General features: G+C 30.6%; 1 protein-coding gene across 1 annotated transcript; it reads right to left on the reverse strand.

Annotated features, from left to right (window-relative positions):
- Window positions 1-520: 520 nt before the first annotated feature.
- Window positions 521-16,610, reverse strand: LOC113404533 (acyl-CoA Delta-9 desaturase-like). Its single transcript, XM_026645457.2, has 5 exons — window positions 16,391-16,610; window positions 6,800-7,019; window positions 6,355-6,485; window positions 1,845-2,050; window positions 521-1,239 (listed from the first exon to the last, which is right to left on the reverse strand). The coding sequence occupies exons 2-5, from the start codon at window positions 7,011-7,013 to the stop codon at window positions 759-761; spliced, it is 1,032 nt and encodes a 343-aa protein (XP_026501242.1). The 5' UTR covers window positions 7,014-7,019; window positions 16,391-16,610; the 3' UTR covers window positions 521-758.
- Between the last annotated feature and the right edge of the window lie 434 nt (window positions 16,611-17,044).

Below are 17,044 nucleotides of genomic sequence, written 5' to 3' on the forward strand. Positions count from 1 at the left end.
CCGATATGGCCCAGTGGTTAGAACGCGTGCATTTTAACCGATGATTTCGGGTTCCAACCCGATGAATTACCAATGAATTTTCATGTGCTTAATTTGTGTTTATAATTCATCTCGTGCTCGGCGGTGAAGGAAAACATCGTGAGGAAACCTGCATGTGTCTAATTTCTGAAACGAAATTCTGCCACATGTGTATTCCACCAACCCGCATTGGAGCAGCGTGGCGGGATATGCTCCAAACCTTCTCCTCAAAGGGAGAGCTTAGCCCAGCACTGGGAAATTTACAGGCTGTTAATGTAATGTATGTAAATGAAGTTTCTGAAAAATATTATGAGAACACCATGGATAAACGTAATTGGCTGTACCCAAACAAGCACTTAATTTGAAAGCAGCCATAGCGAGGCCGCAGCGCCTAATTGAAATTGCAATGTAGGGTACGGTTCTCAGTATTGTATGAGGCCACGAGGCCGACGATGCAAAGAAAAATATTTTAACAAGGAGGATTAGGATAAAGGAAATATAATTTACTCCTAATATTTTATTTTCTAACAAACTAATAGTCTTCTAACTCCATATAAACCTTTAATAAATACAAAATGAAAACGTTTATCTTACAATAAATATTTATCACAAATCATTCACTGTTTATCTAATACAAAGCGTGTTCGCTGTCAGATAAAGAACTAAGCAAGTGAAAAACATTACTAAATGAGCAAATACCCATCCCTAATATTTGGTATTCTTCAACTAGTTTTTTAAATTTAATCCTGACTAATTTTGGTTTGTGACGAGTCGTTAAGTTCTTCGTAGCCCCATTCCTTGTGAGAGCCGTCGCCTGTTCTTTTGACTCTTTTCATTATGACGTCACTCGACACGGTTTTTAGGTCGTATGCCCAGCCGATTATAGACATTGTGTCAATGAATAACTTCGATAAGTTTAACGAATATTCACCAAGTTCAGCGGTTTTGTAGTCCCATGGAAATGTGTGGTGGTAGTTATGGAAACCTTCTCCGAGTACTACTAATGACACAGATTTCGTTTCAACAGGGTTGATGTTCTTGTCGTAAGGCTTGCTGCCCCACTTGTGAGCCGCGGAGTTGACTAACCAAGTTACATTCAAAACGTAAACGTATCGGAAGATAGCACACACAAAGTATCCGTTCCATAACGATTCTCCCCAAAGCGTAGGAATGATTGAAGGTAAAATGAAACACGCCAACGGCATCAGGATCAGATAGTACCTAGAATGATATATTTTTTAATTATATGCTTTTTGAACTGAAATAATTTACTAACCTAATTTATTATTTATTTCTTGTTAAAATATTACGATGTAAGTGAATTGAAAAAATAAGAAAGCAAATCATATTTTTTTTGCATTTTTGTGAGGACGAATAATTCTAGATTACATTTTATATTTACATTGTTCCTATTTAACACTCTGTCTTTCGAATAATTGAAATATCGGTTTTTTATTTCTAAAGGATAATCTAATACTTCCCATTGAATACTGTCGATAAAATCTTAAGAGTTATTGATTTTGTAATACATTTTAAACTCTGATCAAAACTTGTCAAAGGAAATCAGAAATCTGAAAAAAATTGTCGACAGGATTTCTACTTAAGTAGAAGCCCTTTTCTATATCTTTTCTCAAATCCCTCTATAAATTAATATCCTATAAGAATATTGTATATTTGTTTCTGCAACCGTCATAAACTACATAGGTATTTAGGTTTGATTTATTTTGAGCCCAGATAAAAATAAATAACAAGACACAACAGCGGGATAGGCCCATAATTCTTTCTTAATACAGTGTTCAGCACCGCAATGAGTATAAAATACTAACTTTTTCTGGAACCGTAGAACAGGATCAGCCTTCAGATCACTCATGTCGATGGTGTGGCCTTTCTCTTTGATTTCCCTATGTTTCCTGACAAGCAGCCATCCAACATGCGAGAAGAAGAAACCACGTGTCGCATTATGTGGATCTGCGTCAGTTTCGGAGTATTTGTGGTGCATTCTGTGGTCTCTGGCCCAGTCCAGTACGGAGTCCTGGTAAAAAAATTTATATTTTAAATGAAATATAATCTGAATCTTTTTAGGGTTAAGTGACAAGTTTTATTACAAAATTTCTAAAAGTTTTTTAATAATTCAAATGAATATGTTTAGTCCGTGGTTCATGGAAAAAAAAATCTATTTGTGCTCTTTCGGCGTTTTTATTTATATAAATAATAAAACTAAAATAATCTGTATTTTAAATAAAGCCAAAATACCTATAAATAAGTTCTGTTTGGCTATTTATTTTATTCATATCTATAAATAATAAATGAATATGGTTGTGATTTTACTTACAACGTAAAAATGAACGTGAAAATGTGAAAATGTATTTCTTGGTAGAGAAAGTAATAGATTTTGGGCCGGAGAGTTGGTGGAACAGACCACGTTTTTTTCGAAGGGTGAGCTGCGAGGAGAAAATAGTAAAAGAATAATTAAGGCTTTTAGATAGATAACATCCTCCTACATCTAGATTAGAGCTACAGTACACTCGGCTTGGGATCATTCTAGCCACTGATAATAAGCTGGACATAGCCTATATTATGAAGAAAATTAAGAACATCATGATCTTTAGAATTTCCTGATTTCCAAATTTAAGGGGTTAATACTAGTCCCTTAAGTTTGGAGATCCTCTGATCTGAGGCGGCCCGTCTGGCTGAGGTATCTCTCATGGTGGATCGGATCGGCATGCCGGATTTGAGAGTCTCTGTCACAAAAACAGAGGCAATCTTATTCTATGGCTCAAGTCGAGGGTCCGATCCAGGGATATGTATCACCGTTTGTGGAACGATTGTTATGGTGCAGGCCATATGAGTCCTTACTGGGGGCCTAGAAGCTCATCAACGCAGCTGCTGCCGCGGCTGTTATCGTCATAGCGTCGCTTATACGCCTTCATATCACTCGTACCCATTTTGGTGGATACTCTTATCATTCAAAACAAGGATCTCAAACTTAAGTATATATTATTCATTTAATTTTAATTCAAACATATGTCACAAGTAGGTACATAAAATAATACGCATGAAATACTTAAAGTAATCGATATCCGATAGTATCATAATCTTTGATTATTTATTGGGTTAATTTATGTTGTCAACAACTTTATTTATGACACGTTAGAGTCAAAGAGTATCATAATATTATTAAAATTAATGATTGATAAATAAATACAATAATTTCTAGATAAAATTTGACATTGAAATTGACATTGGCCGGAAACATTCGGAGAGTTGTGACACGACCATGTATCACGCGTCGATTAATCACGACCGACGTGCTTTACATGAGATCGCATAAATGTGCAGAAATCAAATAGCTTATCTTATTCCTCATTAAATGTTTCAATTCCTGCAAAGGTGAATGACCTATCATTGTTTATTTTATTTATTTTTTAATTTCTGAAATTATATCGATCATCATATAATATAGCGTAGTAATAAATATGAATTATTTTAAAGCCGTCAATGGGCTCAAACCATGAGAATTATATAATGTATCCTTTGTCTATGTTCAATCTACCCTATTCACTCTGTGCAAGACAAAGTATTGGTATTTATCATTGCAATAAATGATGAGAATGTGTTACTCACACTGGCATTCACAAATCAGTCTAACTCTATAAATAAAAGGGAACTTGCATTTGTTTTAACGTAATATGTACTAGTATTCAAGTAACTACTTATAATTATAATTTTCATTCTTAGTAACTCTTGTGTTACGATAGGATGTATTCATTCAAGGATATGGATATGGTTGCTCGTGTTTTAGGTCACGTGATAAACAGATTAAAAATTACGGCTTTTAATTTTAATACAATAAACCAATAATGTGCTTATTGATTCAAAATGAGAAAAATTAAATATATTTCTATATTTACATATTTTAATTTTTATCAAATTTCATTATTTAGTTTTCACCACCGAAAGTGCCTTATTTCCTTCGTATATTATCCGTACTGCGTGACATTGGCGTAATTATCTATGCCCTGTTGTACAACTCAAATCCATTATGCTAAATATTTAATTGAATTACACGATGACAACCTCTTAACCTTTTTTATCGTTTTGTATATTTTGTACAAACTTTTTTTGTTTTACTTCACAATTAATCTGTTTTACTTTTATATTGTATTACAGTTATCAAAAAGTGTCGGACATATCTTGTGGAAGGAATAGACTTATAGTCTATTCCAACTACAAGGGAACAAAAGTCATAAACGACATGTGACTCGAGACAAACTTTGTTCGCGAGCTGGAATATTCTATGATACTCGGTATGGATTTTCGAAAAAATACATTGTGAACGTCGACGACGCTGTTATCGGAACATTGGAAGTAAAATTAGAATTGATATAAGATGTTAAGTGGAATAATCTTCTATTAAATAACCAGATATATTAATCAAGAACGGTTAGTAGCGCTCAATATAGCTGTGCCATTAGCTAGTCGCATGTAATACGTTATTCTAATGTTTGTTTATCTTCATTCCTATTGGCTATACCTGTTATAACTTTTGTTTATTATTGTTAAATGCAAATGCAATCTTTTTTATGATTATATAGCTCCTCATCTTGTCTTCGCACGGGTAGAATAAGGGTCTACATAGGGCTTTATATTGAAGGAAAAATATACAGAAAAATTCTTATTTATTTTTTTAGGCTAAGTCCCTTGCCTTAAAATTACATTATATATTATTTTTTATTGTTAAATTACTTCTAACTAATTTTACTTTGGCCATACCACAATATCTGTAAAACCCTGCTTACAAAAAATATCTGCAATTAATTTACGATAAGATTCCTAAAATACTTCATGGTATATTTTGAGTCCGGATCTGGGAGTCAACCCGTTACTAAGTTATGGAAACTGCTACAAAAACTAACTACAATTCAAGCTTTTTATTTAAGGCGGAAATATTTAATCAAATGATGAATGAAACACTGTTTAAGGTAAGTATAATAGTTTGAATTTTGACATCAGAATTACTTTCGTATATATTTAGATAAAAACCCGGGTATATATTTTGTAACAAATTTATCTTGATTATCGTGATTAAGGAGCACACAAGTAATACGCGCCGTATTTTAACGTTAGGCTCTAAAAAATGGCCTGAACAGAAACGAAATAGCTTGAACTATGCGTTTAAAAAAAAATAGTATTATCAAATTTTAACAATTCAATCACAAATTTAAAATAAATTACAGCGATATAATTTCTGTAATTCAAATATCGGCATGTTCCACGTTTTTAATTTGATAAATGTTTAACATCCATACAAACTTTCATCCCTCATTTAACCTTTTTAGATAATGAATATATTTTATTTTAAACTGAAAGTTTGAAAGACATAAATGCTGATTTTCGTGTATCTAACATGAAAAATTACTAACTTCCATCCTTTTACCCCCTTAGGAGATGAATTATAAAAAATACTTCCTCCACGTTCCATAAGGAAATTCTGGGTAAAATTTCATCTTGTTAGAATTAAACGCCCCCCGCGTTGCCAGTCAGTAATTTTAAAGTGTTATTAAGTACATAATATTTCATTTTATATTTAGTTTATACAATAATATTAAATATATTTCGCATGGGAATATACGAATTGCAAAAGATGCTTGTTAAGAATTACCTAATAAGCGTTGAGTCTGACTTTATTAATGCGATAAGTCTCTACGTAGTATAAAACAAAATCTCTTCCCGCCCTGTGTCGCTTAGATCTTTTAAGCTACGCCACGGATTTTAATGCGGTTATCATCAATAGAGTCATTCAAAAGAAAGTTTAATACATGCATATTTTAGTAGAAAAAATCCGGGAATTTCAACTTTCCTAGCCGAAAAAATGTTGAATATTACTTTTTATGTTGTTCTTCAATCTAAAATTTATATAGAAACCTACAGATTATTGGATTCGTGTGAAGCTGGGATGGGTAGCTATAACAACAAATAATTAACAATACCGAAACGAAAAAAAATGACAGACAAAACTAAAAATGGTAAAAAAGACAGATATTAGATTTTCATTATAAAGTAAGTTGTCCAAACGAGAAAATTTAAAAACAAAAGCACGAGGGAGATCTTGGTAGTATACCAATATTGTAAAAAAAAACTTTGCAGCAACAAAATATACTGCAGCTTTTTATTTCATATATTCAAATACAAATGTTTTTTTCATTGTAAATAGCATTTTCGAACCCGTGCTATGCCTTTTCATTATTTTCAAAGATGTTTAGATGAATTAACATCAATATAATCTACAAAACGTTTATGGTGGAAGCTTAAAAAAATGTATGTATTGTAACTTACCTGAAAAGCTATTGTGTTGAAAATAGTCAGTAGTATACGCAAGGGAAGTTTAGCTTTGTAAGACTTGTGTGCCCATAGTCTGTGCGCGCCCGCTGTGATACCAAGGCCGGAGCACAGGTAAAGTATCACCGCTGCAAGGAAGGCACATAATTAGTAAATAAATTCGAAAATAGATTGTTCTTCCAAATGATGTAATATATATATATGAGTATTCATTGTAAATTCAGTTTAATGCTAATATATTAAATAATAATAAAGGTACATAATTTGTAAAGTGGCATCGTAAACTCACATTACTTTTTATATCTAGATTTCTTAAATATAGTTTTTGCGTGGAATAACAATAGGATTTGCGTATTTAAAATATATTTAATCAAATTTAATGTAATATTAATATTAATGACACGGTTAAACTTCTAAAATGCAAGAATAATTGTAAATATACCAAACAGACGAGTAGTCCACATTGCTTTTGTTAGAAAGAGATAGGCGCCATAGACTCCTCCTATATGGAGAAAGACGAAAAGTATCACATTTCTCCAAACAATCTCCCATTTCCTCTTCTCAGCCGAAGGTGGGACGATCGGCGTGGTGGCGTCTTTGTTCAAATCCGACTCGAATAGAACCCATGATCCCGTCTGTTGCCCTTGAGGAGGCATTTTGTTCTATAAATAAAACAGTAACTCTTTATAAAAATAAAAATCATAATTTATTCGTACTTTCTTTAAAGTTACTGAACGGAAATTAAAAATATATATTTATTAAAATACTGTTGATAATATTTGAACATATTATAATATGAATATAAAATTAAACTGGCTGATGAATACTATTTGTACTGGCTTACAAATAAGATTTTTTATATCAAATAAAATAATTACAAAATCAAAAATATATCATTTAAAAATATGGAAATATGTTAATCAATGAATCACGTCATTGCAATTATTATTTTAACTATTTAGTTTAACTTTTTTACAAAATAATTTCTATAAAACAAAACTGTCTCTTTCGTTTAACACTATTTTAAAATAAAACTTATTTGGATTTTAGAGAATTTAATTTACTTTTTATGTCGCAACTTTTGTACTCATAACAATCGTCAACAATAAATTAATTATTTTTTTATAAAATAAAATTAACAAATATTATCGAATTTGTATTTTTTAGCTGTCTTTACGTTTCCGTATTTTTTGTAGTCGTCTCACGTACACTAAGACATCTTGGAATTACGTGCGTTACTCACTCGTACTAAAGCATTCCGATAGAGGGTTAATATGGAGGGGCACGCCTTTGTGGTTAAATAGATCTGATTAAAGTCGACATAATTGATTTTTTTACATCACTGTCAATATTATTCAACATTTGAGTATGTTTTTTTGTTATGAGAATCGTTGTTTAATATAAATCTTTATTATGTATTCATATGCTAATGACTTTGTGGCTAATTTTATATCACTAATCTCGAATTTTTTTAGTGTTTTGTAGTTTGCTTATGAGATTTTTTTGTTTACGTTTGTAATAATAAATAGCTTGGGAAAGACTATTGTTACTAGCTGTTTAACATTTATTAGATTAAAGATAAAATAATAGATAATCAGATTTAAGTCATTTATTAAATATGTATTTTTTATTCATTTTCGTTAGGCTTATAATGAGCATAATTTATGTTTATATTTCATCTTTCGGACAAAATTCCAGTCATATGGCTATCAATCAATTCAAAGTGGCGGCATAAGCTAAAAGCCTTTTCCAAACAAAAGCTGACTTTTTACAAATTTAAACGACCGACCTTATGTCTGACTAAACAAATGGGATTGAAAAATTAGGTTTATTATAATAATATAATTATATTTGAAAGTGTTTTATTTTCTGTACCCAATGGAGCTTTCTAAGAAGCTAATAGTTTCAGGACGACCATATTCATAGACATAGATATTTTATATGATATAAGTATATTTGATCAATATTATTAAGAGGACAGTCCTTGCGGAACGCCAAAATAGCGCTTACTATTTTTAAAATATCTTAAAACTGGAGCATTGATTATGGACGAAAAAATACATTCAGTATCTCAATAGATATATCTCAAGTTTCACCGGACGATATTTATAAAATTTGTATCAATAACCTGGTAAATTAATCGTCAACATCACTCCAAACACTGAAATCGACCTTTTCTATTAACATTTTTTAAGCTATTTAGCGGCTAGTTTATACATGTATTTTTGGTTAAATGGGGACACGAAAGTGTAAATAATAAGTTCACCGTGTTCAATTTCTATTATATCTCACAATATTATAATAATTTTTATTTAAATATTGCTTACTTTTTGGCATTCGTCGTCCATACATTTTAGTATGGAGAAAATCATTTGACGGTTTTGACTTATTATTCGACATCGCTGTCAATAAATTTTCAGTCCCTCCCCAGAGCCCAAGGTGAGAGCACGTCAATTTTTATTTCGAGCCGACTCTTATAATTTCGCAAAACGTCTACGCACACATAGACAAGTTAGCATAAGGGTGGGGCGCGAGTGTCGTGGGACACAATTGTTAATTTTTATGCTGCGGAGCTGAGTCTTCCTGTCAGGGACGATAAATGAGGACTCCACTGAAGTTTGGAATCCAAAGCTATTCCCAAAAAAAACCGTAATATTGGCTACATCAAGACGGCAACCATTTAAAGATATATTATAATTTTGCTTTCTAAAATTTGGTAGGGTAAAAACTACACATTTCGTTTTTTGAGTATTCAAAATTAAATTATTTACTGTAAACCAGTCGTGTATCTGTGATAATGCACCGTTCACATCGTCATAGTCAGTTTTTTCCTGTCTACCTTAAAATCAGTGAAGTATCGTCGGCAAACAACATTATAACACAAATACCTTTAACATAGAAAGGAAGATCATTTATATATACTAGAAATAGAAAGGGACCCAAAATTGATCCTTGTGGAACACTCATTTATAACGTAGATCCAGAAAACTTTATGCCATTAATGAAAACTTGCTGGACTCTTTGACTTAAATATGAAGCAATGAGATCAAGAGCTTTACCTTTAATACCGTAGTATTTGAGCTTATAAAGAAGCGTCTCGTGTTCTACACAATCAAATGCTTTAGACAAATCACAGAATACTCTAATAGCATTCTGTGATTTTTGTCAAGCATCGTAAATATGTTTAAGAAGTGCTATTCTCGCATCAGTTGTCGAGCGACCTCTTGTAAAACCGAATTGCTCACTATGAAAAATAGTATTTGTACCGAAATGGACGAGAAGTTGATTTAAAATATTTTTTTCGAATATTTTACTTAAAAATAGAGTATTGAAAAAAATTATATTTAAGTTCGTTATTTATATTTATAAAATTTAAGAAGTGATTATTTAATGTGTCTTTACTTTAATTTAATTCGGTATATCTACCAACCTTAAAATATCAAGAAAATAATTATTATTATTTAGTTAGACGAAAGCAGTTGAAACAATAAAAATCATAATGAATATTTGGCATCTTAATGCACTCTGACCGCACCCTATGCTAACAAATAATTTATAATTGCGTTTGCGAGTGACAACCTTATAGCTAATACATTACTCGTAATTAAATGTATTTTTATAAATCCTACGTTATGAACGCGCAATGAAAATTTAATTTATTCGTTGCACCGAAAACAAGCAACTAATTATCTCCGGGGATGCGTACGATACACTGCACAATGCAACTGTATTATTGAAAAGTACCTATGTGTGTGTTCTAAAATGAATTCCCACGCTTACAAACTACGCTCTTAAGAAAAATGATTTCTTTTAGCTTTAAATACGAGGTTAGTGATAATGAATTGCTTGATTTAAACCTGTATCCTGTATCTCTACGCAATAATAGCCAATAGGACTTAGATATCCTATCGAAATAATAATCAATCAAAAACTTGTACGATAAAATTTTATGACTTCTTTTATTTTAACAAGAAGGCAAGCTGGTTACATGGTAATTGTATTGTCACTTCTGCCCAAGACATATGCAGTGTTGGAAATAAAAATAAAATATACAAATATATTAATGATATACACGGCCAATGCCACCAATTGTGCTATGTAAAATCATTACTCTATAAATTGTACTAATTTTGTAAAAAGCGAGTTTTGCTTGTCGGTTTTCTTTGGATTGATTGTTAACTTTTGGAAGTCGGAAAGAAAATTGGCTATCCGGCCTCTTTCCAAGAGCACGCTATTAAAGACAAAGAAGCCCGCGGAGTTTACTACGCGGGATCTTCTCAGGTCTGAGATATTTATTTTCGAACTTATGGTAGTATATTGACAATCAATAAGAAAGTGTAATGCTTCTATGTTCAATAATCAAAGTTGAATTTGAATATATTACTTACGAGTACAGCTATTTATTAATTTTTAAGTTTAAAAAACAATTGATAACTTTAATTTTATATTTATTTTATTCTTTTTTTATGAACGTTTGGTGTTTTAACGTTGATGAAAACACATGTAACGGAATTTCATCCGACTGCCGCTGGTTTGCTCATGATGTTTTTTATCACCGACGTTGAAACGAACTATTATTATACAAATAAAGTACTTTAAAAATGCTTTCACATCGATTTTTTTTAATTAGCATTAGTACCCACGATCTTCTTGTTAAGATTGACGTATTCTGTCTGCTATAATGTGAATTAGCTGTTATGGTTATTAGGTTAAAATAGTGTTATCAATCATACGCGCTACGTCAATGTGATATCTAAGTACGTATAACGCGGTAGTGCATATCTTCAGACTGCGATTTAAAATTACTGTAAACTTTTTTCATTGTTGTTTCAAGAATTGCAGTGATTTCGTGAAATTGTACGTAATTTATAACGTTTATTTGTGTAATTCAGTCTTGATCAATTTATGTATTCAAACGAATTAGTCATAAGTGACGTTAAAACGTAGACGTATTCGTCTGAATAATTAAAATAAAACATAAAAAATTCTAGACTGATATCAAATATTTAATCTTGAATTATTTTATGTTGAAAACGTTTCGACATTTTGATTTGTGTTATATGATAAAGATCAGCTTTAGAGAATCTCAAATTTAATATTTTATCAAATATCATTTTATCGTGTATACAAAAGTATCAACAAGAAAAATATATTTTATAATCTCGCTGACTTTAATAGGTTCTATGCAGGCTCACGGTATTTCTTTTCAACCCGCTGATGTAGATTTTATGACATACAAACAATACAGAAATGTAATGGTCTTTATACATGTAGAATAGAAGTTTTAACTTTATTTTTTACAATTCAATTCAAATTCTTGAGTAAGATTTCTTGTATATTTTTTGTATATAAGTATATATCTTTATTTTAGCACGAAGGAAATTGTCGATACTTTTTATCTATGATCATAAAACGTTATAAACGGACTATGTATCCTCTCCTTTAGATTATATAGCTTGTCCACGGCTTCTATAATAACGTTTGAGTAGTTTTAACTACCGAGGTCAAAATGTCATTGTTACTGTTAAGTGATTTTATACTATTTATATGGATATTTAACATTATACAAATGAATGTAATAATAAAACGGTTCTCACCAAGCCAAGTGATATTCCTGCTCATTCTGTACTGTTCTAATATTATGATAATAATTATTTTACCGTTACCCCCATGTTTTTATTTATACTTAATATACCTAGTGATATTTGTCAAACTACTGGGCCAAGATGGTACATGCAATACCATCAAAAACATCATTTCAGTATCAGTTTACAAACTTAAATTAAGTTTAGAGAGCGTTAGAACGCGTGCATCTTATCCGATGATTTCGGGTTCAAACCCAGGCAGGCACCGCTGAATTTTGAAGTGCTTAATTTGTATTTATAATTCATCTCGTGCTCGGCGGTGGAGGAAAACATCGCGAGGAACTGCATATGTCTAATTTCAATGAAATTCTGCCACATGTGTATTCCACCAAACCGCATTGGAGCAGCGTGGTGGAATATGCTCCAAACCTCCTCCTCAAAGGGAGAGGAGGCCTTAGCCCAGCACTGGGAAGTTTACAGGCTGCCAATGTATGTAAAATGTAAAATTAAGTTAATTTAGGGTAAAAGTTATCAGCACTACAGAAACATTTTTCAACGTCATTATTCTCCGAGACATTATCTAACTCATGGAAAGAAGCAAAAACTGTTTTTGTTTTATACTATTTTTTTTTAATTGGATAATATTCTGCTATTTTTTCAATTCCTAATGTTCCTTTAGTCCTTTGATCATTTAGATTGGTGCTACTGTTCAGAAGAAGTGTAAATTATGTTCAGATAATGAAATACACATCGCCTATATAGCTTAAATTAACTAATTTTCTAAACTACATTCAGACCCTCTTTATTATTCTCCGGAAGGAGTTCGGTGTTGATCTTTATAAGTCCAGTTTTGACACTATCAGTGGTATCGTAATCTGTTAATTTAGGGCATAAATGTAACCCTACTGTTATCACTTTCCATGATAACGAAAGTGATCCTCTTAACAATTTAAAACTATCAATATAAAATAGAGATTTTAATAATCAGATGTAGTATTTATTATATTCGAGGCAATTCCGGGAAATCAACGATCCTAAGAAACGTCAAAATTGAATCTATTATTTTATATATCTCTTATCTGTATATTTTATTAAAGAAATAAATCTCTTTTATTTATTTCTTACTCGTTAAATAAACAAACAGCTAAAGCAATTGCTTAATAATTTACTATATTTCGAAGAGACATTGTGATTTAAAGTAAATTCAAAATTACTTTTTTTTTTTTTCAAAATTAGATTGCGAACTGCATCGTTGTTTTGTTTTCAAATAGAAATATGAATACATTGAACATAAAACTTTGATCAGACCGATTAATATTTAATGTATATAAATATAAAACGTTTGGCGCAAAAGTGTATTTTGTTCTCTTACGTTGCCATGAATGATAAAATACATAATCGAATATATATTTATTTATATAACACATAATATCACGGGCTCCGGCTTAGGGGCCTTAGTGGTTTAGTGGTGGTGGACTATCTAAAAAGCGTATCATCATGTCTGACAGCCTAATAATATTTGAACTATTTTATGCATTGTTTATGGAATGACACAAAACTTTATACATTAGAGCTGTTCTGCGAGAACAAACACGAAATTTATCGCAGCGTACGATTGTGAAATTCCAGGAAGTGATATGTGACAAAAATACTATATTTTAAGGATATTTCACGATATTGGGGCTAACTCGTATAATAAAAATACCACCACCACCACCAATTCAAAAACATTTCCTATCCAGTCTAAATTCACTATCCGATCTGATACTTGATAGTAGGTCCATATCCAGAATAATACGGCATAGTAAGGTAAATTCAGGTACAAGGTAACAAATCCACATATGAGTACCTACCGTGAGCATAGACAGTATATGAGTTCGAATTTACTACCCAATAATTTTATGTCAAAATAACATTTACAATATTTAATGTAGTGGTATCAGAAACAACATAATTTAAGTGTGTAATTATGCTTTTTCTAGGTTTTACAAACAGGTTTAATGTCTTATTTATGGAATGGTCGACGTTTCTATTTTTTACTTTTAGCTTAAACCTTAAATAGCCGTATAATTTAAATCAATACAGATAATTTAGCGAAATCAAAACAGCTGATTTATATTAAATATTAATCGAAAGCATCTAACCGAAAAATATATCGGTCCGTGCGCTTGAAAGCGTTAACAAAACCACAACATGTACATATGTACATGAAAATTTTATGTAAGATTCGGGGCTCTACGAAATGTCTACAAAATAATTGATAAAATATTTATAGATAATTTCGAGAAAAAATAAAATATTGTACGATAACTTTAGTCCAATCTATTTGTCACTCGTATTATATTAATTCTTATCAAAATAAATAAGTTAAGGCTATCTTCCATGTATAATAATTGCTGATTATACTTTGAAATTTTAAGATGACGTTTTAGAGATAGATAATATTTGAATAAACATGTGAAAAATAGCGGAAGGCATGCTATATGGTGTTTGTGTTCGGTAGAGGCGCGTAGATCGTTTGGCGCGGTGTTTATTGTATTTTAATAATATTTGTTTTTGTCTCATTATTCAAAAAATATCACTGAGCGTAACCGTAATGTTAGCCTTGAATGTTGACATAAACAATCTTTAGATTTATTTAATTTTTATTTTTAGTTGTCTTTTCTTTTCTTGGAAGTCGGACCAGATATTTTTCTGTTCGGATTGTGTTAGGTTGAATTTGAAAGGTATGAATGTAGGGTCAACCCGAAACTTTGGTGCGCTTCGGGAGAGGCCTATGTCCCAGTGGATGACGACTGGTTGCCGACGTATTTGAAAGCATTAGCTTGTAAGTATGAAAAACAGGACCGAACTTATGAACACTATATATATTCTTAAATAGAGAAACAAGGTCATGGAATTTGAGTTTAAACGTATATAGGTAATTCAAAGTCCGATATTTTAATTTTGTAACACAAGCTACATCATTTTTTATTAAGACTTAGACTGGAATTAAGACTTATTTTAAAATATTTCTACTCGTAGCAATATAATTGTAATACTAAAATACTAAAATAATTATTAAAGTTTATATAAAAAATAACCTTGAGTATAATTATATGTATATTTAGTAGTATAATTATATATTAATTATAAGTATACATTCAGCCGTCGGTTTCTCGTGGGTTTTTTTTAAGATTTTCATGTATTAGAAATGTGTTAAGAGATACAACAACAAACTTTCGCGATGTACATAATCCATTATATTTTATGAATGGGAACAATGATCATATCTTAAGACGTTTAAAAAAAATGATTTCAGTGTTACATCAGTAAGTTAATTTTAATTGTGATTAGAAAATAATTTACCTTGTCGTAAAAAATATTCCGCACATCTGAAGTCCAAACTGCGTATATTTTATTCATTCTACGATTTAAATCATCGGCTATCAATATGAGTAGGCATTAATTAAAGTTAAGAAAGGAAAGTTAACACGAATAGCGATCGGTAATCGGAGTTAACAATATATTGCACATTCTGCTGCTATTCCATGTTTCTGTGACTCATGACTACGGTGGCGTGATCGCGATGTGGACAATCAACAGCAATCATCTCAAATTGATAAATTATATGACAGTTCGCAAGTTCACAACAAGTTTTGATACTTGAATTTTTCTTTTATTATTTATTTTTAAATATTTATATTTAAACGTTTAATATTTGCATGTGAACTCTAGACGCGATGGCGATTTTGGAAAACATTTCTGATACATTCATACAAAAGGGAAGAGAACTTTGTCACTTGTTTAATTATGCGCCTTGACTTAAAAAAATTAAGTAATGTATTTATTTGACAAATAATTTATTTATGATTTAAGTTTTCCTATATTAAAAGCCGGTTCTCTATAGTCGATGGTTTATAACTCTGCCAAATGTAATACTGTAAATCTCATTTAATGGGAATTTTAAAACAAATCAAATTAAAAGGAACGTTTTAATGTAATTTTATAAATTACCTAAATAGTATTGAAATATTTATAAAGTATAAAAATAGTTGTATTTAGTTATTTCCGTATAAACTTCCGCCTTTTACTTTAATCCTGTATCTTTCATGCGATATTTGCAGATAAATACAATATTTTTATATCACGTAAAATAATTGCTTTTTAATATGAATTATGATTATTTTTTTTATAATACATTTATGTGTATTCGTTTTTAATGATAATTTATTTTACTGAAGTTTCGTAGCAATTATTCTTATTAAATATCAAAAAAATAATATTATAACGACTTAATCGGTATAATTAATTTATTTTCGTTGCAAAAATTGAGTAATACAATGTTTTTTTTTAATTTAAATTACTTATATGTCATATCCATGTATTATGTACAAAAAAGAATAAGTTTATATTAATTAAAAAACAAAAATAAATTAAAATAATCCGAAATAAAACACGATACTCACTTCAATTTACTTCAAGGAATAGCACTGTAACTTATTTCACCAAAATGGTTTATTCAGTTAGCACTTAGCGGGTTGCGGTCGGATTTAGACGTCTCGTAAGACTGCAAAGAGAATTTTGTTAACAGCGACTATATATCTACAGTCATTAGGATACACTTTGACATGTCGCACGTAGCGTCTAACTTGGCCCTACGATTTACCACAAAATTATCTACAGACACAACACGGTAAAGAACCTTATCTATAAAAAAGGTTATATAAAAATGAGTTTATATATTTACTCAATTAAATATGCGTATGTCCGAATGATTTTGACGTCGTATTTAAAAATGGTAGATCTATACGTCGTGAAAACAACATAACGATTGACATTCAGTAATTGTTATCAATAAGTTTTATAGATGTAGATTGTTTATTAATTAGGTAATCGAATAACGAATTCTGTGCAATATGTAAAGTAAACGCTTTAGTTCATCATTTAACGTTAGACTTATTTATAATTTATAAATGAAATATAATTTAAATAATTACGGATTTCAATATTACCTGTCAAGTTCGAGAGAATTATAATTAATTAAAGAAACTAGAGTATGTTTTGGAAGTTTATATATATTTTACTTTAATACGGTTATTGTTGGTAAAAATTGCGTAGCG

Source organism: Vanessa tameamea, chromosome 10 (assembly GCF_037043105.1).
Source record: "Vanessa tameamea isolate UH-Manoa-2023 chromosome 10, ilVanTame1 primary haplotype, whole genome shotgun sequence".
In the NCBI taxonomy this organism is placed as follows: domain Eukaryota; kingdom Metazoa; phylum Arthropoda; class Insecta; order Lepidoptera; family Nymphalidae; genus Vanessa; species Vanessa tameamea.